This window comes from Alosa pseudoharengus, unplaced genomic scaffold, assembly GCF_046254945.1.
Source record: "Alosa pseudoharengus isolate Yale_2024_CS ecotype anadromous, Long Island Sound unplaced genomic scaffold, YU_APseudo_1.1 YU_APseudo_1.1_scf_4, whole genome shotgun sequence".
In the NCBI taxonomy this organism is placed as follows: Eukaryota; Metazoa; Chordata; class Actinopteri; order Clupeiformes; family Clupeidae; genus Alosa; species Alosa pseudoharengus.
Window position 1 is genome coordinate 35371349 of NW_027468774.1, and position 24839 is coordinate 35396187.

General features: G+C 42.0%; 3 protein-coding genes and 1 long non-coding RNA gene across 4 annotated transcripts in view; 1 reads left to right on the forward strand and 3 right to left on the reverse strand.

Moving 5' to 3' along the window:
• Positions 1 to 72: 72 nt before the first annotated feature.
• LOC143102459 (cytosolic sulfotransferase 2-like) lies at positions 73 to 12167 on the reverse strand. Its single transcript, XM_076266045.1, has 8 exons — positions 12023 to 12167; positions 11586 to 11727; positions 11001 to 11129; positions 1841 to 1941; positions 1636 to 1762; positions 1375 to 1472; positions 526 to 700; positions 73 to 388 (listed from the first exon to the last, which is right to left on the reverse strand). Exons 2-8 carry the CDS (start codon positions 11722 to 11724, stop codon positions 276 to 278), a joined length of 882 nt encoding a protein of 293 aa, XP_076122160.1. The 5' UTR covers positions 11725 to 11727; positions 12023 to 12167; the 3' UTR covers positions 73 to 275.
• On the reverse strand, positions 3241 to 8429 carry LOC143102460 (uncharacterized). Its single transcript, XR_012982591.1, has 5 exons — positions 8219 to 8429; positions 7066 to 7144; positions 6378 to 6446; positions 6147 to 6255; positions 3241 to 3806 (listed from the first exon to the last, which is right to left on the reverse strand). It is a non-coding gene; the product is annotated as an uncharacterized LOC143102460 (long non-coding RNA).
• A 2413-nt stretch (positions 12168 to 14580) lies between the features above and the next one.
• LOC143102461 (citrate synthase, mitochondrial-like) lies at positions 14581 to 22904 on the forward strand. Its single transcript, XM_076266046.1, has 11 exons — positions 14581 to 14738; positions 16842 to 16886; positions 17136 to 17243; positions 17801 to 17866; positions 18430 to 18561; positions 18659 to 18847; positions 19068 to 19267; positions 19644 to 19773; positions 20042 to 20143; positions 20370 to 20579; positions 20833 to 22904. Exons 1-11 carry the CDS (start codon positions 14688 to 14690, stop codon positions 21001 to 21003), a joined length of 1404 nt encoding a protein of 467 aa, XP_076122161.1. The 5' UTR covers positions 14581 to 14687; the 3' UTR covers positions 21004 to 22904.
• A 288-nt stretch (positions 22905 to 23192) lies between these two features.
• The window catches only part of LOC143102462 (cyclin-dependent kinase 17-like), a 15199-nt gene continuing 13552 nt past the window's right edge, over positions 23193 to 24839 (reverse strand). The window contains exon 16 of the mRNA XM_076266047.1: positions 23193 to 24839. This exon is cut by the window's right edge and continues 761 nt beyond it. The gene's annotated coding sequence lies outside the window, so the exon portion shown is untranslated.

The window sequence follows — 24839 nt, forward strand, 5'->3', positions numbered from 1 at the left end:
TTGTGTGCAGTCATACGTTGAAGACAAGCTCTTACTTGTGTGTGAGGAGAAAATGCTTGTTTGAAATAGTTTGTGTGTGTCATTATCTTCAAAATCTATTTCCACCAAGATCTAGATAGATTATTTACTGATATAGCCCAATTAAACATATCTCATATTTGTCTATTGGAGGATGGAAAGACAATTGATTTTCTTTACTGTATACAATATAATCATAAGACATAAAATGCTGTTTTCATTTGTTCATGTCATTTCACAGTTAACTTTGAGTCTTGCTAGATATGTGTACGGAACTTCAATGTGTTGTTCCTCATCTTGTTCTCGTAGTTTTCGTCAAATGTCTCATTTTGAGCCACAGTGAATTGGTTCTTCCAGTCACCAACTTTCCCTGCAAATGACCAGAGGGAATTTTCACTGCATGTTCTCAAAACACAAACTCTCAACACGTACAAAACAACTGCTCTTACAAAACTCTGTCTTACAAATTTCCATCATCACCCACAGACGTTTAGGATTAATTCTTACCTTTGCGCATGAATGGAGAGATCTTCTGATTCATCACAGGATCAGTGGAGTAGTTGGCCATGGGGTTTGCCTTCATGGCGTCAAACTGTACTCCTCCCCTGATGCTCTCTCTCTCCTCTGCTGTAGTGGACAAACCCAGGAAGGAGCAGAGGCGCTCAAGCTCTTGACCCGTGTCCTAATGAACACACACAAACACACACACACACACACACACACACACTCATGCAATTACACATACAGACATGCTTCAGCCCCTGGTGTTATGCAACATGAGGACCCCACACACACACTCATGCAGTTACATATACACACATACTTCAGGTCCGAGTCTTAATTAGCCACCACCCAGCACACACACTAAGTTTGGAGCAAGGGGCTTGCGAAAGGACAGAGATGAGGGTGTGTGCACGCAGTCCTAACTCCCACCATATTCACTCTACCCGAGTTCCAGTGGCACGAGAGGCTCTTTATGACCTTCAACTGGTTCAAGCCGCAGGGACCTGCAAAACAGCAGTTACCCTGGTCTGCCACATGGAGGCATTGTTGGTGAGGGAGCGGCTATGTACTGACCACAGAAGGCTTACACATCACTTCCTGAACCCCGTGTGGGGTGGCCAGGAGTGGAAGCTACAGGAGGGGAAATTGCAGGCATCTCTACATGCAATGGCTTGCTTAGCTAGTAGACTGCACTAGGCACATCACAACAGCCTGCTGACAGTGCAGCCAGCCATTCAGCACACACATAAACACACACACACACACACACACACAGCGCTACAGTGTGTGTGACCTGCTGTTTCTCTTTTACAGCAGCACAGATACTGTTCTGCTCTACTCTTTTCTGCTTACCTCCACCATATCTTCATAGAACATGTAAAGAATATTTGAGCAGGTCTGCTTCTTCTTCCACCAGCCAGTCACATGGTCAAACCAGGAGCCAAAAACCACTGGTTGGAATTGGAAGGGTACACAGCATAATGGGTGTGTGTGTGTGTGTGTGTGTGTGTGTGTGTTCGTGTGAAAGAGAGAAACAGAGATAGTTTCATGTAGGATTGTACAAGTCAAACGTTCTTTATCCTTATTCATTCATGTATTTAAAGTTATCATTACTTTTTCCATCCATAAACCTTTGCAGAAAACTGTTCCAGTCCTTAGGTTCCGGCTGCACCATGTTCATGCGATCAAAATGGTAGTAAGAGACAGCGTTGTCTTTAGCATTACGGGCCACGTACACCATCTGTAGAGAGAGCAATAGTATCTTTTGTCAGTCTTACTCTTTGAGGGGAAGACAGAACGAGTGAATACTGAACATTACCCTGCAATTCTGTTCCCAGAAGCTCTTTGGCACAAACTGAATAGGCAGATGAGTCTTGATAAGTCGTGGACGGGTGGGAAGAGTGTCAAGTGCCTCTACGCCTGTGCGTGAAGAATAAGTATTTGTTAGTTTCATTTCAACTTTGGCACTTGTTCATTAATAACATATTGAAAACAGATGAACATTGTTGACACTGGCAAGTAAATCACCCTTTTTGTACAAAGACATTAAAGGAAAATTCGGTATTTAGCACTTTGAGTCCCTTTTCTGGTTTGTTTGGAATGAAATAGAGTGGTGGACACCGAAATTTTGACGATTGGTCCTGTCTCGACTTTTCAATCCAATCCAAACCAATGGTCAAAATTTCGGTGTCCACCACTCTAGTTCATCCAAAACAAACCAGAAAAGAGACTCAAAGTGCTAAATACCGGAATTTTCCTTTAAGTAGAACTTTGTGCAAAAGAGTACATAATCTGCCCAGCTGGCTCAGGAGAGGAGAGGTCAAATAAAACAAAAAACAAAGAAAAGGAGAGTGTACTGTACACTCTAAAAACAGATTAGTTGCATTAACCATGAAATCAATCAATTTTAACCAATGTCATCGTGTAATATGTGTCCGAATAACAAATTAGTTAGATTGACAAATTGGACTTTAGTTAAGTTTTTAACCAATTTTCGTCAGTTGACAAATTAACCTATCTCACTAGGTTGTACTAACCAATGAGATTGTGTATTAAGTGTCCGACTAACTATTAGTCAAATTGACAAATCTGACTTAGTTAAATGTTAACCAATTTTCATTAGTTGACAAATTAACCAATCTAACTAGGTTGTTTTAACCATTAGATCGTGTAATATGTGTCCGACTAACATATTAGTCAAGTAGATTGGTTAAATTTTCAACCAATTTTCATTAGTTGACAAATTAACCAATCTAACTAGGTTGTTTTAACCATTAGATCGTGTAATATGTGTCCGACTAACATATTAGTCAAGTAGATTGGTTAAATTTTCAACCAATTTTCATTAGTTGACAAATTAACCAATCTAACTAGGTTGTTTTAACCATTAGATCGTGTAATATGTGTCCGACTAACATATTAGTCAAGTAGATTGGTTAAATTTTCAACCAATTTTCATTAGTTGACAAATTAACCAATCTAACTAGGTTGTTTTAACCATTAGATCGTGTAATATGTGTCCGACTAACATATTAGTCAAGTAGATTGGTTGAATTTTCAACCAATTTTCATTAGTTGACAAATTAACCAATATAACTAGGTTGTTTTAACCATTAGATCGTGTAATATGTGTCCGACTAACATATTAGTCAAGCAGATTGGTTACATTTTTAACCAATTTTTCTCAGTTGAAAAATTAACCAATATAACTATGCTGTATTAACCAACTAACTGATAACTAAATAGTTTCTTGACAAATAACCAATGACTTAAGGTATTTTAAACAAGTTTACTGTTTAAAGACAACCAGCAACATAACAACCCACCCATACACATATTCACCCACCTAAAACGAAACAAAAAGCATACAGGCTAATATACATAAGCATACATACAGGTGTAGTCACATACATTTAAACGCATAACCATGATCAAACTGGCATGGTGTTGCCCTCATCTGATATGAACTCAACGGATTTACACACAAACACATACATTACAGCACACACCCATACATACTGTATATAAATATTCACCCACCTAAAACAAAACAAAAAGTGTACAGGCTAACACATAACCATGAGCAAATTGGTGCACAATCAAAGCACAAGTTGTACACACACACACACACCCACCACTCATACACTCCCACACACATACATACTCACACGTATACCCTCACATACACACACAGGTAAACACGGTCACATACACTGCCGAGTTGTTCCTTGTTTCAGGCATTCCTCATTCTTGGATTTTAGAAGGCCGGCTATATCTGTTGCAGGCTGGAGCGACAGAAAAAAACAAAAAAACAAAACATGAATATGAAAGAAAGTAAGCATATATTACAATTGACCGTGTCCATGAATATAATTAAGGTGCTCTAAGCGATGTTTATAAGCGAAAACATTTTTTGTCACATAAAACAAATATCACCTGACCATCCACTAGCTACCTGTCCCCTGAATACACTGTAAAAAAAGCACGGTCTCTGGACAGCCCAGGCTCCAAACACGGCCAACAAAAACAGCCTGGTCCAGCCTGGACCATAAAACATAACATATTGTTCCAGCCAACCACGGATGAGATGCACGTTCAGGAGAGTTTCAGTTGCATTGGAGGGAGGGGGAGCGAGGGGTGAGCTAGCTCTCTGTTTCCTTTGAATGTCAACAGAAGTGACGTTACCCAAAATCGCTTAGAGCACCTTTAATGCAAACTACTCAGCTTGTGTGACAAATAAAAGCAACCCCACACTAGCAGCGTAGAAGTCAGGTGCGATAGTTAGAAGTAATGCAGATGTGCACTATATACACACCACGAATATGTGACCCTGCAAGGGGAAACCAGTCGCTTTAGTAAAATTTACAAAATTAAGTTATTGTGCTTACATGAACAATCATAAACTAAGCTTTCCAACGATATGTATATCGATGGTATTGCAAAAAGTATCACTAAGATAACCGCATCCAAAGATGGCGTGGTTCTCCTGTCACGATACGCCAGAAGAGGAGAAAATCACCTTTTTAAGTAAATTGTCACGTGCAATAGTGTGAGGGCACAGCTAGTATTAGCCTTACGGTAGCGTGACTTTGAAGCGGATGACTGACTATGTGCAGTTTCATCAACCGAGTGAGTGTCTTTTTCTGCCCCCTAGTTAATACCTGAGACGGTCATAAGGTGTCACTATATAATATAATTAATGTAAAATGACGCCAGGATATTTCTAAAAGTTCGTGCTTTTGACCGTTCGTGCCCTGAAAGGCAAGTCTTTCACATTCATATTCGGTTACATCTGCCAAGAATGATGGAGAGAGCTCACACATTGAGTAATGAGTAATGAGTAAATTTTAGCTATACCGTAAAACCTTATAGCGGCGTGGACAAAGAGAATAAGCTAATGTGTTGAATCTTCACCTAAATAAAGTCAGGGTTTAACAGTAAATGTATGTTCATCCGTGAAATTTGTTAACAATATGAAAATGTAGACTGTATACTGTCGAATTATGTGAAAATGGGAAATTCAACATTTTAACCCGTACGTCTGTTTATCGTGGATTTTCTCAAAATAGCAAAGTGCGCAAGACGACTGGTTTCGCCTTGCCGGGTCACAAATATCCTCTTCATCAAAAGAAAAGCACCGGACATTTCTAAGTGTACCCCAAACTTTATATGTGACCCTGCAAGGCGAAACCAGTCACTTTGCGCACATTGCTATTTTGAGAAAATCCACGACAAACAAACGTACGGGTTAAAATGTTGAATTTCACGTTTTCGCATAATTTTACAGTATACAGTCTACACTTTCATATTGTGAACAAATTTCACGGATAAACATACGTTTTGACTGTTAAACCCTGACTTTATTTAGGTGAAGATTCAACACAGTTAGCAGCCATTCCATTTGTTCACACCGCTATAAGGTTTTACAGTAGAGCTAAAATTTACTCATTAGGCTACTCGTTACTCAATGTGTAAGCTCTCTATCGTTCTTGGCAGATGTAACCGAATATGAATGTGAAAGACTTGCCTTTCAGGGCACTAACGGTCAAAAGCACAAACTTTTAGAAATATCCTGGCGTCATTTTACGGACCAGGAAAAGTTTTCCATTAACGTAGCACATTTTAAAAGTGGGCCTATAGCCTACACAATCTGTGTACACAGAACTTCTTCTCCCCTTACTTCCCCCAAAATACATTGATTCTATTCTATAGTGACACCGTATGACCGTCCCAGGTATTAACTAGGGGGCAGAAAAAGACACTCACTCGGTTGATAAAACTGGACATAGTCAGTCATCCGCTTCAAAGTCACGCTACCGTAAGGCTAATAATTGCTGTGTCCTCACACTATCGCACGTGACAATTTACTTAAAAAGGTGATTTTCTCTTTTTCTGGCGTATTGTGACAGGAGAACCATGCCAACTTTGGATGCGGTTATGTTAGCGATACTTTTTGCCATACCCTTGATATACATATCGTTGGAAAGCTTAGTCAGTGGCCGTTCATGTGAGCACATTAACTTAATTTTGTAAATTTTACCAAAACGACTGGTTTTGCCTTGCAGGGTCACATTTCACAGTGACCCTACACTTCTGAGCAGTAGTATGTCTGTGTGATATCATACCTTATCGCAACATTGCCTGCAGCAGCACTTGCCTTCTTGCTTACAGGACCTTAACATAGATCATCCCCCATCGGACTTGCAAAAGCAGGCTGGGACTGCTGGGTGGCACCTAAAAAAAAATAAAACACCATTTGTCATACATCTGGTTATTGTTGATTAAGATAAAAATCATAGTATTAAAAAAAAAGGAAAGGTAAGTCAATCTGGTGTACAAAAATAAATTATAAATACCTTCTGAAGGCACACTTGCCACCATCACCATCTATGTTAATTCTTGATATCAGTTTATTTGTGAGGACTCTGTCAATAAAAGATAGGATTAAACCAAATTATGCATGCTGTACAATAAATTGAGTTGCTGTACAATTTTTGAAATAATGATTATGATCAGTTTGGCAGATATTCACTGCTCACATTACCACCAACACAATGGTAAACGTGACTAAATTGCAAAATTCAAGACCATTTTAAGTAGCTGCAATAATCATGATTAGTTTCTGTATTAAAGGTTGTATCAGCGATAGCTAGCTCGCTACTCCCTCCCCCTCACTCCCTTTCAATTAAAACTCTTCTAAACGCGCATGTTGTCGGTTATTGGTTGAAATACTTTATTTTGCCTGAGAGTTTGCCAACCCTTGTTGGTAGCAATTGTTTTTGTGTACAGATCTCAGAGCCTAGGCTGCCTACAGAGACGCGGTTTTTTTGACGGCCTGCTTATGGGGCAGACAGCTAGCGGATCATTAGGAAAGATTAGATGAATGTGATAATTTATGTTTGGGCCTTTTTTGGGCCTGAAATCGCTGATACAACCTTTAATGCATTACATAGCACATATGTCAAACAAATTAGAGCATGCACAATAACATACCCCATAGCCCTCACCATGGAAAAAAAATATATTCAAAACACAAACACTTACACCGCGTTGAAGGCAGCAGCGATGGCTACTAGACATCATCAAGTAATAGGTAGTGCCATCAGGACAGACCAACTTTGACCTAGACAGTTGATGGAGCACACATAGCAACAGACACATAAACAGGGGATAAACTAAACACAGTTACAGACACAAATACATCCTCAAATATTATAATGTTATATGCGATTTAGGGCTGTAACGATACACCAACCACACGATTCGGTTTGCATTACGATTTTTGACCCACAGTTCGATCGAACCTCAACTTTTTTTTTTTTTTGAAGGGGGGGTGCAATAGCCTACCTTGGAACACCCGAGGATTATAATATAATATACTATAATATAACATATCTGTATATATCCTGATATCTGTAAATGTATCCTGATATAAAAAGCGAGAATACTAAATTTGTCTAAATTTGTTTATGACAGTACACTTTATGCAGATTAGCCTATAGCCTAGGCCTACTATTTCTATTACAACTCTACCTCTTTAATTCAGCTGTCTGGTTGAAGCCTGGAAATATTGTAAACAAAGTAGCATAGTTGGCTAGCTTATCATAGTCTCCTGATTGGACTGTTCAGTTTCCCCATGTGTGTTTAAGTTTCAAGGTAATACTTGTTCTCCTTGGGACAGGCACTTTTGGGAAACATTGGTATTGGGATGCTCAGTCAACTTGAATGCAAGAGTTTCAAACCAATATGTGTAGCATAATGATGCTAAGCAGAGCATAAATTTAATAGTAATTACCTAGTCGTCAGTTAGTCTTTACAGTATGCATCCATGCTTTCACGATTGTGAATGCTTTATTTGGATTGTGCAGGCTGAGTCGCGCGTGTCCATTGAGAGAGAGCGGGGCAAGGAGAGGGGGAAGTTGCAAGCATAGTCTACAATAAAAGTAATGAGCGGTGCGAAATTATGATTTATTTATGTATTTTTGGACAAGGTAGGCTACCAGTAAGTAAAGCGGGAGATGTGTGTTGCTTATAAGCTGCAAAGCGCTGTGTGAAACACTAGAAAGGGTTTGTCGCGGTTCTGCCTTTTCACACCACGACACAAGTTTGTGGATATGAGTATCGCGATTTCGGTTTCAAATCGCATATCGTTACAGCCCTAATGCGATTCTACGTACATGTGTGTGTGTGTCTCTACCTGATGAGTGAACTCTCTTGCGGCGTCCGTATGGAGGTGGCACACATTTGGAATATTCCAGAATGCACTCAGCATTCTCAGGGAAGCAGTCCTCATAACACACAGTCTGTAAACAGAGGGAACAGAAGGAGACTAAGATTAATAAATGGAAAAACACACAGAACATGAAAAGACCATCACTGAAGCACTACTACACTCACATGCATGTTAAATAAACACACGCCTCAGAGCAAGTACCCCCCCCCCCCCCACACACACACACACACACACACCCCAAGTTAGCAAGGTAACGTTAACAACTTTCATCTGTGTCTGGTGTCTGTAATGTTAGCCTTCATGGTAACAGACACTTTAAATGTAGCAGCTAGCTAAGTTAGCTAGAGCTAACCTACTTGTGCCAGATATTTCATTCAAACTAAAACTCTACATTCATAACGACATCTCAGACAGAATTATTGCTAGATATGATATTAACTATCATTCCAGATATTCCACATAATGGTGAAGTTAGTTACTGGAAAAGCTAACATTCACAGCTAACATCGCTAACGTTAGCGATGTAAGCTCGCTAGCTAATTGCTAGCTAATTCTAACATATTTGGTTAACATTCCATTATGAAAACAATAAAAGCTATATTTCTAATAAATTCCCGTTTTCAATTGACATAAAAAGTACTGTAATTCTTACCTTGAATGATAAGGACAGGCAGAGTTTGTACAGCTTACACCATAGACTGTATATATATACAGTCTATGGCTTACAGTCAGCTGCATGACAGAAAAGTGATGGTTGAAGTCACTGGTGGCTGGAGTTGAAATGTCAATCAGAGGTGGGGGATGGGAATTACTGTGTGTGCATGCTTATCAAGAACGTTAAAAACAATCGTAGCCTATGTGAAAATGATTAACTGTTGCCATTTTAGACTGTTACATTGAAATGGCTACTAAACAGATTGATAGAAGTGTACAAACAATAGTAACATTAGCCTAGTGGGCTATTATTACTACTATTGTGATTATTATGATTCTCATATTATGGTGTGACGTCAATTTCAGATCAATAGACTTCTCCAGAATATATCCCGCCTCCTAACTTCCGTATCCATCCAACTTCCGGGCGTGGATTGTCTATGGGAAATAACATGGCGTTTTGAAAGATCGTACCTGTCAAACTCTGTAGGTGACAAATTAAAAAAAGCTGCTGGGCAGATTGACCTACACACTTCTGCCATCTAGTTTCCACTGGATTTTTAATCAAAAAATCCAGTGGAAACTAGATGGCAGAAGTGTGTAGGTCAATCTGCCCACCAGCTTTTTCAACTTCGCTACCTACAGATGTTTTACCGGTATGATATTTCGAAACGCCATGTTATTTCTCATAGACAATCCACGCCCGGAAGTTGGATGGATACGGAAGTTACGGAGGCGGGACTTATTCTGGAGAGGTCAATTTGACTGATTTAACATTAATCATATTGACCCAAGTTTTATAGTGACTAGGCTACATGTCCCTGTTGGACCTCTTTACAATCACAAGCAAGCCAGCTTGTAAAGCTAAAATAGTATGAAATTATGCTCAACATGGTGGTCAAAGCCTTGACTAATTCTTGACATCAAATTGACATCAAGGAGCCCGCTGGGTAGGGTATAGCCTACACTTTTTTAGGACTAGCCTATACATGCTGCAACTTCACATGAAAAAAAGTTCACTTCCCCTCAAATAGAAGACACAATTCAAGCAAGTGGCATGGTCCGCACAAAATGCACCGCACTGGTGCATCTGCCAATTTAAGACCTAAATTAATATAGGCTATTTAATATAGGCTAGGCCTATTTGGGTTATGAACCACTCCGCTTCAGTCAAGGGCTTGATGGGAGCACGACACAGTCCAAACTGCAGGGTCCCCCTGGGGAAGGGCTGAAGGCATTGAGCGCCTTTAAGAAAACTATGTATAAGTCTATGTGAATCAACAGTCAAATCATCCACTTTAACCTGCTATGCAGAAATGGCAGCCATGTACACAGGACCTATAGGCCTATACTTTCACAGAGGGGGCATTACCCTAATCAAGAAAATTCTGTAATAATTTCAATATAGCCTAACAAAGGTAAAGTGTAGACAAAACTCCTGAAGCTTCACAAATATAGGCTAGGCCTATTTTATATTTTAAATGACTTCAAAGACCCCACGGAAACCCTGGATATGGTACATTCAATGTAAACCGATAACTCTTGGTTAAATTAACAGATAGCTGGTTAAACAATAATATTAGTTATTTCATTTTCTTAAAGTGAGTGCTGACCAATTTAATTGGTTGTTGAGAAAAAAAATCCATGAACAAATGAGATTGGTTAATGGATAGCCTATGTCTTAGTTAAATTAACCAATATTTGCTTAACTAATGATGTTGGTTAATGAATAACTAATGTATTGGTTTAATAATTACCTATATGTTTGTTAAATTAACTAATATATGCTTAACCAACGATATTAGTCGTTTTTTTAACCAATCTGTTTTTAGAGTGTAGAAGGAAAATTAAATACCAGCACAAAAGTAGGAGCAAAACATTTACAGGTCATCCCTGCTAATTATAACAAATGTAACAACACTAATGACTTCCTATTTTTCTTCTCTTTTTTTGCACATATCAATGTTTATTACTAAGAAGTATTAGAATTGCCAATTGGCATTTGTGTCCCCTCAGTGTGCTTAAGAAAAGGTGGTAAAAGCTCAGTTGGTAAAGCCCAATGTCATGGGATCTGGGTGAAATGCAGCCAGACCTGTGCAGTAGTTAGGCATGGCAAGCTCAAGGAAAGGTACTCGTTCAAATACCGGCAGAGACTTCTCTCGCTCCTTATCTTTCTGCTTAAAGTAAAGCAAGTCCAGGATGTAAGACATCCAAGTGGTGCCTAAGAGGAGAAGAACAGAAAATCGGTTAGGTTGGAAAGTTAAAGAAACAGTAAAAAAAATACCTTTGCAACATTAGTTTCACTTAATCCAGAGTTAGATAAGAGGATACATACCCTTATTTTCTCTATGCAAGCAATAACCCAGTCTGACACCATTAGTCTTAGTACAATCCACTGGAAGTAGGTTACACCAGTTAGCCTCTAGCTAGCCTAAAAGGGAGCTATACGCTAACAACCCACCTCCAGCGAATTATGCTAAGCTATGCTAATGGTGTCAGACTGGGATGTTGCATGCACAGAGAAGGGTATGTACCCTCTTATCTAACTTTAGGCTAGATGTAAATAAGCTAATTTCCCCAAAAGTTGTCAGATTCCTTTAAGTTAAACGCATTAAACAAGTTTGTAATGAAGTGAACAGATAGTACACACACACAGCTGAAACACAAACAAACACACCTGCTTTTGGATAAGTGGCTATGAGTATATCATCAGGTAGAGCCTTAAAATTTTGAACATTTTCCCAGTTGTCCGTGAAATAGTGTGTCATAGAGACTCCATGGAACTCAAAGAGTTCAGGGCGTTCAACATCTGCCATCACCTAAATGAGGATTAAACCATATTATAGTTGGTAAGTTTTCAACCTACAGTGGACTCCTCATGGTCTACGCATCAAATATAAAAAAAGTTATTGTTAAACAAGAACTGGTAAGCCTTCTGAGAGGTCTGACTTATTTGGTTTTCATGCAGAGACAGCAACAGTTAAGAAAACTCTGCAAAAGCACAATAAACCATTTCATATCACTAATAACTACAAAGTCTCTCTGCTTCCTGTAGGATTTCTTCCCTTGGCCTCAACTACCTCTACTTCAAGTTTGATCTGATTGAAAACTCACTGTGGTTGAAAACGTGTTGAGAAAGAACTTGTCAAACAAGTCCTCTTCCTCTCTTCGCTCTGCCACTTTCTGTCAATGGTGTGTCTGAGTCATGCGCATGCTCTACTGATTCCTTATCCACACCCTTTTTTCTCCACTCACGGCGCTGTCATGGGTCAACCAGAAATACCTCAATGGACAGTTGACGCGTTGATCTTCCCTGTGCAGGTTTCGTAAAATATGTGCCGTGCAATATAGCTATAGGCTATGTTTAGTACAGATTAGGTTTCACATTACAAGTAGTGTGTGTGTGTGTGTGTGTGTGTGTGTGTGTGTGTGTGTGTGTGTGTGTGATCTTTCTAGGCCTGCTTTATTGAACAGTGTATTGAACTCTGGACGAAGTGTCATAGACATAACCTTTGAACTTTTACTGATTGGGAGTGTGTGTTAAGCAACACATACTGTATTTGCAACTTGACTGGTTGATAGGTATAGTATAATTGCTCCACCACGGCCATATGTGTGTGTGTGTGTGTGTGTGTGTGTGTGTGTGTGTGTGCGTGCGTGCGTGCGTGCGTGTGTGCGTGCGTGTGTGTGTGCGCGCAATCGCGTGCCTGTGTGCACACCCCCACACCTTGCTATACTCACCTCAGTACTTGACAAACATGCACAAACTCCAGGTTCAAAGGAATGAAAAAGGCTACACACAACAATTCATTCACCCTCCCCTTCATTTCACAAGAATTTTACCCACGACAGCGCCTTTACAGTGACAGTAAATAATGAAATACGCCATCCACCCAGTTCCTGCATAGACAGACATCAAAGAATGCCAGCAGGAGTCTGTGTGCCCCCCTGTGGGATTTTGTGCTATAGCATCTAAATCCTTTCGACCAACCTAAAGTGTTGACCCCATGGCCCAAGCCCAAGCGTCCCACAGGAGCAGCTGGGGCTACATACTTTATTCCAGGTGAGAACTGTCGGTCTGCTTTGAGGCTCAAAAAGAGGGCCATGCACTGTAAGTAAACTTTCACACTGGCTTGTGGAGGTTATCACTTCAGCTAATTCACGGATTGGGATAAATGCATAGACCAAATTTCCCTCACAGGATAAAAAGAGTATATACTTATAAGTAAGTATAAATACTCTTTTAATCCCGTGAGGGAAATTTGGTCTCTGCATCCCAATCTGTGAATTAGTGAAACACACAGTGAGGTGAAGCACACACACTAATCCCGGCGCAGTGAGCTGCCTGCTACAACAGTGGCGCTCAGGGAGCAGTGAGGGGTTAGGTGCTTTGCTCAAGGGCACTTCAGCCGTTCCTACTGGTCAGGGTTCAAACCGGCAACTCTCCGGTTGCAAGTCAGAAGCGCTAACCAGTAGGCCACGGCTGCCCCTCCAATTTACACTATTTATCCCTACTTATACTTATACAAGGCATCAGACATACCTCCAACACTTAATGGTTGTGTTGCAGCATCCTGGAAGAGTATTGAACATATCTGTGTAAGTGCAAGCTGTGTTTTGTGCGATACCTTTGCCCACATGTATAACCGGCATTGGTAGCCTGCTCTGTGCTTTTAGCTTCACATGGATGACTGGTGTCCAGTATGTGCATCGCGTCTGGTCTCAGTCTCTAATGTCAAATGTCAATGTGCTCAATGTGGACAACAGGAGCCTACAGCTCACACTGACCGCTCTGTGTTGTCGGCCTCACGCCAGTACCTGCTACCATGTTGCTACAATTCTACACCAGACGTGTCTAAGACACACAAGCACACACACATAAACACAAACACGTACTACATGCATGCACGCACAAACACACCCACACCCAAATACGCGCACACACAAACACACATAAAAACTCACACAGTAGTAAAGCAGGCACACACACACACACACACACACACACACACACACACACAAACACACACACACCATTACCCCGAGACACACACTCACAGGCGAACACACACACACAGAATTACCCCCCCCCCCCCCCCCACACACACACACACACAAACATGCGCACACACAAACACACATAAAAAACTCACACAGTGGTAAAGCAGGCACACACACACACACACACCCACACAAAGAAAGAACACATATACACAAAAGCAAACGCACACATGAACATATACACAAAAGTTGCAAGGGGATGAAGTAGGAGACTACGGAAGTGCATTAGGGCCACATGAAGAGAAAATATTTTTGACAATTGTGAGAAAAAATCTCTTTTTAGATTAAAGTCACAAATGTGTGACAAATAAAGTCATAAATATGAGATTAAAGCCAGAATTTCTAAACATATTTGAGATAAAAGTAAAAAAATTCGAGAAACAAAGTCAGAAATAATCATTTCTGAGATTAAAGTAAGAAATTCTACCGCTTTTCGGTGCATCTAGTTAAATTAATGATATGTTAACCAATCAATGTCGTCAACTCAGAAATCTATCCAATCGCTTTATTACATGAACTTCTCTGACCACTAATATTGCTGTGCGTCATTGACATGAGAGTTCTCGTCACACCCACTCCGGCCTTCCGAGGCCCTCTTATGTTTTTTCAACCTTCACCAGTCTCTCAGTCCACACAGGGGCACCTTCACTTTTACGGTGCATCAGGCATCGGCTTTTTAGAATCATACAGTAAATTAAATTATTCCTACATCCACATCATGTCCGTTCTGTCAATCAGCAGGCTAGCGCCTAGGCTCTTTAATTCAACGGTAAGATGACATTACTGCTGGCTTGAGTTTATTCTGTTACAGCTGCTATCTAACGTTAGCTAACCTTAGCAAACTTAGCTGGCTATCTACGTTTTCTAGCTTAAGTTAACAGTTAGCTCCTAGCAAAGTTCATCTGACAAGTAATTTAGCAGACTGCTTAGAGAATTGTACGCGTTAAGTCATGATATGAGCAAAGATAATGGTTTGGGATATGCAGCTTGTTGTTTCAGGTATCACGGGTCCATTTTAAGCGTAGTATTTTTCTCGAACTGAGTCAAAAAGGAGAGTGTCAGTAGCTTGCTATCATGATAGCTAGGAACTTCTGAAGACCACGCAAGTTGTTAACGTTAGTTGCTTGTCCTGCCTGGAAATGTCCTTGCTGGAGAATATTAGTTTAATTACTTCAAGTAAATTGTCATGTGCTTAGGCAGTATTTACAAACTTGACCACTCATCTATAACGTTAGCATTCGTAAGTTACCAGTAGTAAACCAGTGGATGGTCATGCTATGAACGAGTTGGCTAACGTTAACTTCTTGAATGTAGGTTAACGTAGGTTACGTTAGCAGTAACGTTACTAGCCTGTCTCAAACTCGATATGCTCACTGACTTATCCTTAGTGTTATGTAAGCATTGGCCTTGGTGCAAGTAAAGTACTATGTGCTAGCTAGCCAGCTTTGACTTCCAAGATTAGATTTTTTTTTCATCAAGGTTTTTTAGCAAAGAATGTGAATTGAGCGGTCAATAGACCGGCTGAATTACTAAAGGCAAACTTGGGGTAGAACTAGTGTTGAATTTTCTAGAGCTGTGATTGCAGTGACCTTCGGTGCTCAATTTTGGCAACCCTTTTTATGGCCTTATTCTGTGCGTGTAAGTTCCATGGTCCCAAAATGAGAAAAAAAATGTATGTCGCCATCTGTCACGCAGTAGTTTAAGTATCGTACATTCTAAAGTAATCTGACGTAGAATGAGATATTCAAAAGCCTGTGTCATATTGCCTATGATATGTAGACTTCCTCAGCGTTATAGCCTAGATGTGGCATGCTGGCCCAAATTCAGCTGCAGCAATAAATGTTTTCTTTCCTTATTTGATTATTGGAGTTTTGGAGATTTACTTACAGTGAAAGAATAGCGAGTAAGAGATTTGTCAAGGACATGTTAGAAGGCCTAGAATCTGATAAATTGGTCATTTGTAGTGCCAGTCTCACCGGGGTTTTAACAAGTATTACCCAGTCTTTTCTTTGTTGATGTTGTTTCTCTGGCTGTACATTATGTGGTTAATGGTTCAAATTGACTTCATATTCTGTTATTGATCAGTGAGTAAGGGTGTGGCTTACCAGCATCTGTGCCAGTACCCATCTAGCGGAGCTTTGTGATTTGGTACCTAAGCCTAATAAGAATTTTCACTAACTCTTAACCAAGCTTTGATAGTAGTGTTGTTCAGGACCTGACAGATATTTGCCTCCTACCTTCAAACCCACTCAGCTTCACCGTTATTTCTCTAGTATATTAGGGCTGAATCTGAAACCCGACCATAGGCTTTATGTGGCCTAGATCTAGCCTACTGGAAGATGACAGGAGAGGAGGTACATATGTAGCAAATTTGGACCTAGTTGAGTAGGGTTTCATAAAGAGTGACAAGGCATGTGGACTCTGGGGACAGACAGAACCATGTAAGCCGACGTCTATCATGGTGGCACTTAGTAGTGGTGCCTAACTTAGCAGGACTCTATCCTCTGTTTAATATGTCTCATGCATTTAATTTTGAAAGTTCACTCTCAGTGTTTCTGTCTTAGCAGAGCTTTTATGACGTATGGAACCACTAGGCTTGTAAGGCACATTTATCTCAGGATAACTTCCAAATCAGTTGATGAATTGTCCAGCAAATGGTTGTTGTGTGGTGCATCATAATCTTAAAAGGAACCAATATTATTAATGAGGTCTTTAATTGGAACTTGTGTGAACATTGATGTTTTTTTGTTTGCATCAGAAGACCCTACATTTATGTGTCCAAAAGGATCTTATATTTATTTTTTTCTAATTATGGAACAGTTATTGTCATGACAGAAAATTAATGTGAATTTCTGTGCTGTTGTGGTTCTAGAATGCATCTGTCCTTGTTGCAGCCAGACATGCCAGCGCATCAACAGTAAGTACCACTGGATTCTCTGTTCAATGTCCAGGGCCTGCCCAAAGCATACGCTTGGGGCCACCAGTGTGGAAATTAATTAAATGGTTGAATTTCACTGTGAAATCCCTGCTTGCTTGCTTGAGCGAGTTTGGTTAAGAATGTGAAGCTTGTGAGGTGCACTGTTCACGAAAACTACTCGGGAGTCTGAAGTCAACCTGAGACCGATACATGTTCACGGAATTCTTTCTGCTTCTGTTTGTGTTGCAGAACCTTAAAGATGTTCTTGTAGACCTCATTCCCAAAGAACAAACACGAATCAAGAACTTCAAGCAACAACATGGCAAAACTAACATCGGCCAGATCACTGTGGATATGGTGAGAGATTGCCTTCTCATTAACAAATCATTGCATTGGAGTCTGTATATGTATGGTAATTACTATGTATGTTTCATGTCCTGTGTGATGAGGAGTATAATATTAAAATACCATGTGCACAGAGAGCACTAATACTACTCTTTCATACCTGCTAGTGTTTCAGTGCAAAGTACATTTAAAAATGTTGAAACATTGGGACATTGTTTGAGCAATGTTTCTGGGCAGTGTTCCTCATTATTGTGGTTCTGGCATGTTCCCATTGATATTGGGCAACAATTTATTTTATGGAGAACTTTAAATCATCAGTAGGCAAATCGTCACGATCATCCGATCAAAATAAATGGAACTGGTCATGTTTTTGCCCAGTAACATTGCTTAAAAAGTTGCCCCATGTATCAAAGGTCCTTGCCATCTTATTTACATCTGCAGCCGTAGCAACAACTCTATCTGCTCGTTCTCACTCTGACCATTTGTGGTACACAACATACAGGAGTCTTATTCTATGCAGCTTCCTGACTCTTACTTATCTTCTCTCATATGTGTCTTCTATGTGGCAGATGTATGGCGGGATGAGAGGTATGAAGGGGCTGGTGTATGAAACATCTGTGTTGGACCCAGATGAGGTGAGCATCGTTTAAGCAACACCCACATGTGTACACTATGTGTTTGGACCGTGTGCACTTGGTGGTATTGATCATGCAACCTTGAAGAATTTGATATACAGTGAACCTAAACAAACCTGTTCAAATTCAAATATGCTCTGCACGTCCGTCTGGAGACCTTCTCACGGAAGCCGATTTCTGAATCACCATTTACCCAGAGATCAATCAATCACAGCCGCTAATTTGGCATGGGGTGGGCTTCTTATGATAAGGCAGAAGAGTTCAGTTGAACACAGCCAATGGCTGTGCTGATGGCGTCCGTGTTGAGCTATATGGACATACTGTAAATTTTATTTGCCTTTGAGTAAACAACAGCATGTTTACAAAAAAGATTTGTTTTCTGTACTATCAATCAATTAAGACTTGAGAAGGTGTTTGGTGTTAGCCAGGCTAGTGTTTTAGCTTTTAACAGCATCAGTTCTTATAAAAGCTTAAAAACTGCCTGTGCTTGTTTTATGACTCAGAAGTAGGTGAGCTGCCTGAGTGCAGTCACACCCCCTGACTCTCCTCTCATACCCTGCCAGGGCATCCGTTTCCGTGGCTACAGCATCCCGGAATGCCAGGAGCTGCTTCCCAAAGCTGCCGGCGGACAGGAGCCTCTGCCCGAGGGCCTCTTCTGGCTGCTGGTCACTGGACAGGTGCCCAACGAAGAGCAGGTGAGCTCCAACCTTAGCAAGTCATACTGTCTCACCACTATAGCCCCTCCTCCAGTGAATTGAGCTCATTCTGGTGCCTGGTGTTGATTTGACGCAGGTCAGCTGGCTGTCGAAGGAGTGGGCGAAGCGCGCGGCTCTGCCCTCCCATGTGGTCACCATGCTGGACAACTTTCCCACCAACCTGCACCCCATGTCCCAGTTCAGCGCCGCCATCACAGCACTCAACAGCGAGAGCAGCTTCGCCAGAGCCTACGCGGAAGGAGTCAACAAGGCCAAGTACTGGGAGGTCAGTTACAGTCAGTCACGCATCATCACGTAACCTACCCATGTCTAGACTTTTGTGCACCACACTTGGTTATTGGGCTCATTGGCTTAGGATCTATGTCCCTATCTGTTTTCTCAAGTCTTAATAGCCTTGCAGTGCTGTTCTGATCATGTCCTCTGTGGTTCCATTCTTAACTGTTGTCATCCAAGATGTCTCCATGTGTTCCATCTCCTCATTGCAGTTTGTCTATGAAGACTCCATGGACTTGATCGCCAAGCTCCCCTGTGTGGCGGCCAAGATCTACCGCAACCTGTACCGCGAGGGCAGCAGCATCGGCGCCATCGACTCCAACCTGGACTGGTCCCACAACTTCACCAACATGCTGGGCTACACCGATGCCCAGTTCACCGAGCTCATGCGCCTCTACCTCACCATCCACAGGTCAGTCACGCGCCCACCATTCTGACCTCTTGTGGGGCATTTCTGCTTTCACATTTACACTTACTCATTTAGCTGGTGCTTTTGTCCCATGCGACTTACAAAAAGTGAGCGATAATCTAAATACAGTGTGGCTACGGCGTATTAGTGCCGCAATAAGTGCTACTCGCATGTAATAGAATGACCGTTAAAGCGAAGTTAAGTAAAGGGAAGAAGTGGGATAGTCAGGATAGGTTAAGCAGCTCCGGTTGTTATTAGTGCTAACAGAGGAGGTAGGCTAGTAGGTAGGCACTTTGAGTTCAAGGTGGTTTTGGAAACCTCTTTTTACTTTTTTTTTATTTTTTTTTTTTTTTTCCTCTCGTGTGTTTCTCTGATATAGTGACCACGAGGGAGGTAATGTGAGTGCCCATACCAGCCATTTGGTGGGCAGTGCCCTCTCCGACCCCTATCTGTCCTTCAGCGCCGCCATGAATGGCCTTGCCGGGCCCCTACATGGACTGGCCAATCAGGTTAGTCTGTGGGCGGCCACAGCATTTCTGATTTTGGAACTGGTTTTGCTGAAAGATGTCAACTGTTGCAGTTATGCATGAGTGAGCCATGGGTAGAGGGAAACTGTATGGGGGGGGGGAGTGTGTGTGTGTGTGTGTGTGTGTGTGTGTGTGTGCGCATGTGTGTCTGCGCGCACGCGTGTGTGTGTGCGCGTTTTTGCGTGCGTGTGTGTGTGAGTGCGATGAGCTGGAAATGGTGGTGTGAAGCTCACGGCTGCCTCTGCTGCAGGAGGTGCTGGTGTGGCTGACGGCGCTGCAGAAGGAGATGGGTGGAGAAGTGTCGGACGAGAAGATGAGGGACTACATCTGGAACACGCTCAAGTCTGGCAGGGTGAGTCAGCAAACTCAATCCTCACCCATCATGTCAGTACAGCATTTTGCTCAAGATTGTATAATACAAGAATGGACGATTTCTTGTAAGTGGTGCAGAAATCCTGCTCATTGAGATTTAGAGTACTCTTCAGTATTGTGATGTTTAGCTTTTTTCTCTCAAACCAGAACTGTCTTATTCTCTGATTGTCTCACCTCCCTTTGACATACTTTGACTTGTGCCTTAGGTGGTACCAGGTTACGGTCACGCTGTTTTGAGGAAGACCGACCCACGCTACACGTGTCAGCGTGAGTTTGCCCTGAAGCACCTGCCCAATGACCCCATGTTCAAGCTGGTGGCACAGCTCTACAAGATTGTTCCCAACGTGCTGCTGGAACAGGGCAAGGCCAAGAACCCCTGGCCCAACGTGGACGCACACAGCGGTGTCCTGCTGCAGGTCAGTCCACTAAAAGAGAACGTCGTTGATAAGGCCTTGTGTGTGGCCACTCTCACTTACTGTGCGATTGAGTGAACTTTTTAAGATATCTAAAGTGACTTACAAATATCAATTATTATAAGGGCCGGTCTCGGGGGGGGGGCTTCTGGCTTCTGCATGCTAGCCCATCTCCTTAGCCACTATGCTAGCGTGGTAGCGTAGCGTGATTACACTAATGGTTGCTCTAATGCCTCTGCTCTGCTGTCTCCTGCAGTACTACGGCATGACGGAGATGAACTACTACACGGTGCTGTTCGGCGTGTCCCGGGCGCTGGGCGTGCTGGCCCAGCTCATCTGGAGCCGAGCGCTGGGCTTCCCCCTGGAGCGCCCCAAATCCATGAGCAGCGACGGACTCATGAAGCTCGTGGGAGCCAAGTCTGGATAAAGCTCGAGGGATGGGCTTGGCCGGGCCGGGCTGGGCTATTATATTGGGAAAATGAAGGAAAATTATACAAAACAAAGATAAAAAAAACCACCATGCAATATTGGAAAGGGATTCTGAGAGACACTGTTCACTTGAAGAAGGGCCATCACCGTTTTCCCTATGGTGAAAGTGAGCTGCTCGACCACCCCCCCCCCCCCCCAATTCATTTCCTATGAGCACATAATCAACATGAGGGCAGGGAGCTGAGAGGGAGGGTGGGAGGGAGTGGATGGACATCACATCATGCATCATGTGCTGTTTCAAATCCTCATCACTATTACCACTGGTCTGTCCCCGCTGAAGTCACCACTGTAAGTTTAGTTCCGGTTGTGCTTGTCCTTTTTTCTTTTTTTTTTTGTGGATGCGACTTGTAGGGATTGCGCCAGAACAGATGACCGCTAGTTTGGTAAATGGTCATTTGGCTGGGTTAGTGAGTTGGCATAACATTCTTTCTGTCTGCTGGATTATTTTGTCATTTGGTTACAGTTGAGTCATTTGAGTTGCCTCTGTATGTAAAATGCAGCATTGTGATCAGATCAATGATCAGCATTGCTAATATGTCCCCTAGAAAATATTTAAGGGGCGGTTTTATGCACTCGGTTATTCCCATTTTTCTTCCACCCACATTTCATCCCAACATCTCGGTTCTGTCACAGAAGTCTGAGGTCGTTTTTCAACCCTATGCTGCAGTGCGGTCTGCCACTCGCTTGTCAGTGACCACTACATCATCCTCCCAACGCGTCGACTCCTGCTAGCAACGTCCGTCTTCGTGAGGTGACGTCTCAAACACAAAATCTGTTTTTTTTTTATCATTATTTTTTATTTATGTATGGGATTATGATCTATAGGGTCATCAGGTTTTTAAGGGTCAGCTTTGCGTGACTTAAAACAGGGAAAACAACAGACTCAGGTTCATTGTCGAAGTCCAGCATTCATCAGGTACTCACATGCACAGCCTCAGAGTAAAGCCACAATCCAATGACTTGAGCAACAGAGAGCACAGGGCTCTAGGATCTTATCTTGTATGTTTTTGTTTTTATCATGTCTAAGTATGTGTGTTTATTGTATGCGAGTCCGTCAGTGATCGGCTACTCCAAAATGAGCACTTGCTTAGTTAAATTGCCCGCTGCAAGCATAGGTTTAAAGCTAGAGCCCCACTAATGGAGTCTAACTGGACCCTGCTGTCTGGTGGTAAGAAAAGTAGCCTTATGTGTTCTGTGCATAGTTTGGCTGTCAGACTTCTGTACTGAAGTGAATTATAGTCTTGTATGATCAGTTGTCTGAGGATGTAGTGATTTGTTTTGGCGCCTAATGTATTTATTTTGTATATGTAGTACGTATTGATGTGTTCATATACCATATAGCCAGCGTATAGGTTTGGAGAGAGGATCCAGAGGCGGCTTTAATATGACCACTTGATTGACCTTGTTAGGGGTCACTCAGAGCAGTTCCATTCTTTTGCTCATGTGCTCGTGGATGCTCCCTTTACTCACTGCTGATGGTCCTGGTTTGCTCTAAGGCTTTGGCTGGCGCATGTGAAGTGCTCCCTGTGACTTGTCCTACTTCAGCACTCCAGAGCTACACTACATGACTCTACCACATATATTTATATTTCTTATATCTGTAGGTCTGTAAACTCGTACATTATTTTGTCTGTGTGTGTGTTTTTTTTTTGCCATGTAGTTTTAGAAAGGTTTGGAGTAAATACAGAGGCCGCGCAGATACACTGGAGTTAAATGGCGGGTGTCACAGTCAGGGACGGAATCCATGGGGAATAAGGCAGAATGGCATTCTAGAACAATACAAATCAAAATGGGCGGGGGGGAAGAAGGGGAAAATAAATAAAGTGTTTTTATTAACAAGACCTTTCTCTCTGTGTACTATTTGTATCGGTTATCGTGTTCGTTAGCAGTGGTACAAGTTACTCAGGAGAGGTTTTTCAAAATGTGTCAATCTGTGAAGTACCCCGCAACTCCTAAAGCGATCAGACTGAGGAATGGTCTGTGATCGAGCTTTGATGTGGGAATTCGTCTTCTGTGAAGATACAGGTAGGAACAAGTCGCCATTGCAAGAAATAATGGTGTATTATGCCTTAAAATTTTTCTTTTTCCACCTAAAAATGAAGGACACAGAGACGATGGAGTTCCAGACATGTTTATTAGTGGAGAATCCCTCACTAGACAGAAGACAGCTACAGTAGATGTGCCAGACAGGCTGAACTCATTCACCTTACAGCAGGAAGAGTCCCTGTGTCATGAAATGGGAGCATGAGTGGGGGGGGGGGGCGGCGGGGAGAACAGTTAGGGAAACGGGGAATCAGGTGTGGACACTCAAACAGGTTTATTCTAGTTCCATTCCATTCGGAGAGCTGCTCTATCTGCAGGGCTCTCCTGAATTAAGTCATGAGCAACTTATGAAGGAAGACAAGATTTCCAACATTACTGGAATGAGTTACCAAACATGTTGTACTTTGAACCACTTGTTCCATTTGCAGCATTAGCAAGCTGTTAAGTTCTGCATCTACTTGATAATGGGATAGAGTCAATCCGCTTGTGTGATTTCTGCAACAGTTTTTACAGCTGTTTTTCCACTTTACAATTACATCACAGATTCCATCTCCATGGCTAGAAAGTTAAACCCATTTCTATATTCAACACAAGACTGTCAAGCTTAAAATTTAGCAGCCTTGCTTTAATGTAGTCAAAAGTCCAATAACAGAAAATACTGCTAAGCAGATAAAAGAGCTAGTGTGTTTTCACCTGATGAGCAACTCCTGTGAGGCAGTGACATCTGGGTGTGAAACATACGTACTTGCATTTCATGTCTATTGAGACAGCAAGGCTGTCGAGTGGTGCCAATAAGCAGCCTATCGATGATTCAGTCTGACCTTCGGTGAAAGACTGGACACTGGTGCTTTTACTGACGGCCTTTCTTCTGAGAAAGGCCCAGATTCTGACGACACAAAGCTGTGGTGCACATTTTCGATATAAGAACATGCCGTGGAAAACGGCCTGTTGCTGAGTAGACTGTAGACTCTCACGATGACACTGATCTCATGTGAAACAAGCATGGAGATGGCACAGCCACCGGGTGGACCAAACATAAGGTGCAGAGGTGGTGAGTGATGATTAACACTGAGCTCAGTCTCTTTAGGACCCCCTTAACCCCCAGTTAACCTGAGCCAGGCCTATTCACAACCAAAACATGACGAGGCAAAAACACACAAATGGCTAGTCAACAATCAAGCATAATCTGTTGAGGGGGGATGAAACATACAGCAGTATTTAGTGTATTTACTCTGAGTTTTGACCTCCTCAGTTGTTTCTACAAGTTTTGTATGTGGACCATGTGTGTGCCGTAAGGTGCCTGTGTGTATGTGCGTTCTGACCGATGATGCCCAACCATGAGAGATTATCAGAGGTGACTTGAGGAGTGACAAGTGACAAGTTCTCTCGGATGACAGTGGTTCACATGTATTGAGGTAAAACCTATGCAAGACTGAAAGAACTAGAATAAATACACAAAGACTTTCTGAGATATGAGTACTGGACAGCAGACTTAATATACCTGCAGGTGTCCTAGTTTTTTGTATTGCTTTCTGTGGTGAACTGGGTTAAGATCTGATCATTCCTCCTTTGGATCGACTCTTTCCATCCGTGAGCCAGATTCCTGAATAGCCTGAACTGAGCTCTGTACATCTACTACACTCTGGAGTCTTCACAGTGTCACATTCTCAGTGAGAACTTCAATACCCACAAGCCTGTTTGGCTCCGCCCTGAGCAGAGTGAGAATGTTTG

Excerpts from the sequence above, each read along its gene's own strand:
- LOC143102459 (XM_076266045.1), bottom strand. The coding sequence starts at position 11,724 with ATGGCAGATGTTGAACGCCCTGAACTCTTTGAGTTCCATGGAGTCTCT. Across the intron at positions 11,130-11,585 it reads AGCCACTTATCCAAAAGCAG|GCACCACTTGGATGTCTTAC; the intron begins GTGTGTTTGTTT and ends TTCTCCTCTTAG. Across the intron at positions 1,942-11,000 it reads CATGCCTAACTACTGCACAG|GCGTAGAGGCACTTGACACT; the intron begins GTCTGGCTGCAT and ends CTTCACGCACAG.
- LOC143102461 (XM_076266046.1), top strand. The coding sequence starts at position 14,688 with ATGTCCGTTCTGTCAATCAGCAGGCTAGCGCCTAGGCTCTTTAATTCA. Across the intron at positions 18,848-19,067 it reads ACAAGGCCAAGTACTGGGAG|TTTGTCTATGAAGACTCCAT; the intron begins GTCAGTTACAGT and ends TCCTCATTGCAG. Across the intron at positions 20,580-20,832 it reads ACAGCGGTGTCCTGCTGCAG|TACTACGGCATGACGGAGAT; the intron begins GTCAGTCCACTA and ends TGTCTCCTGCAG.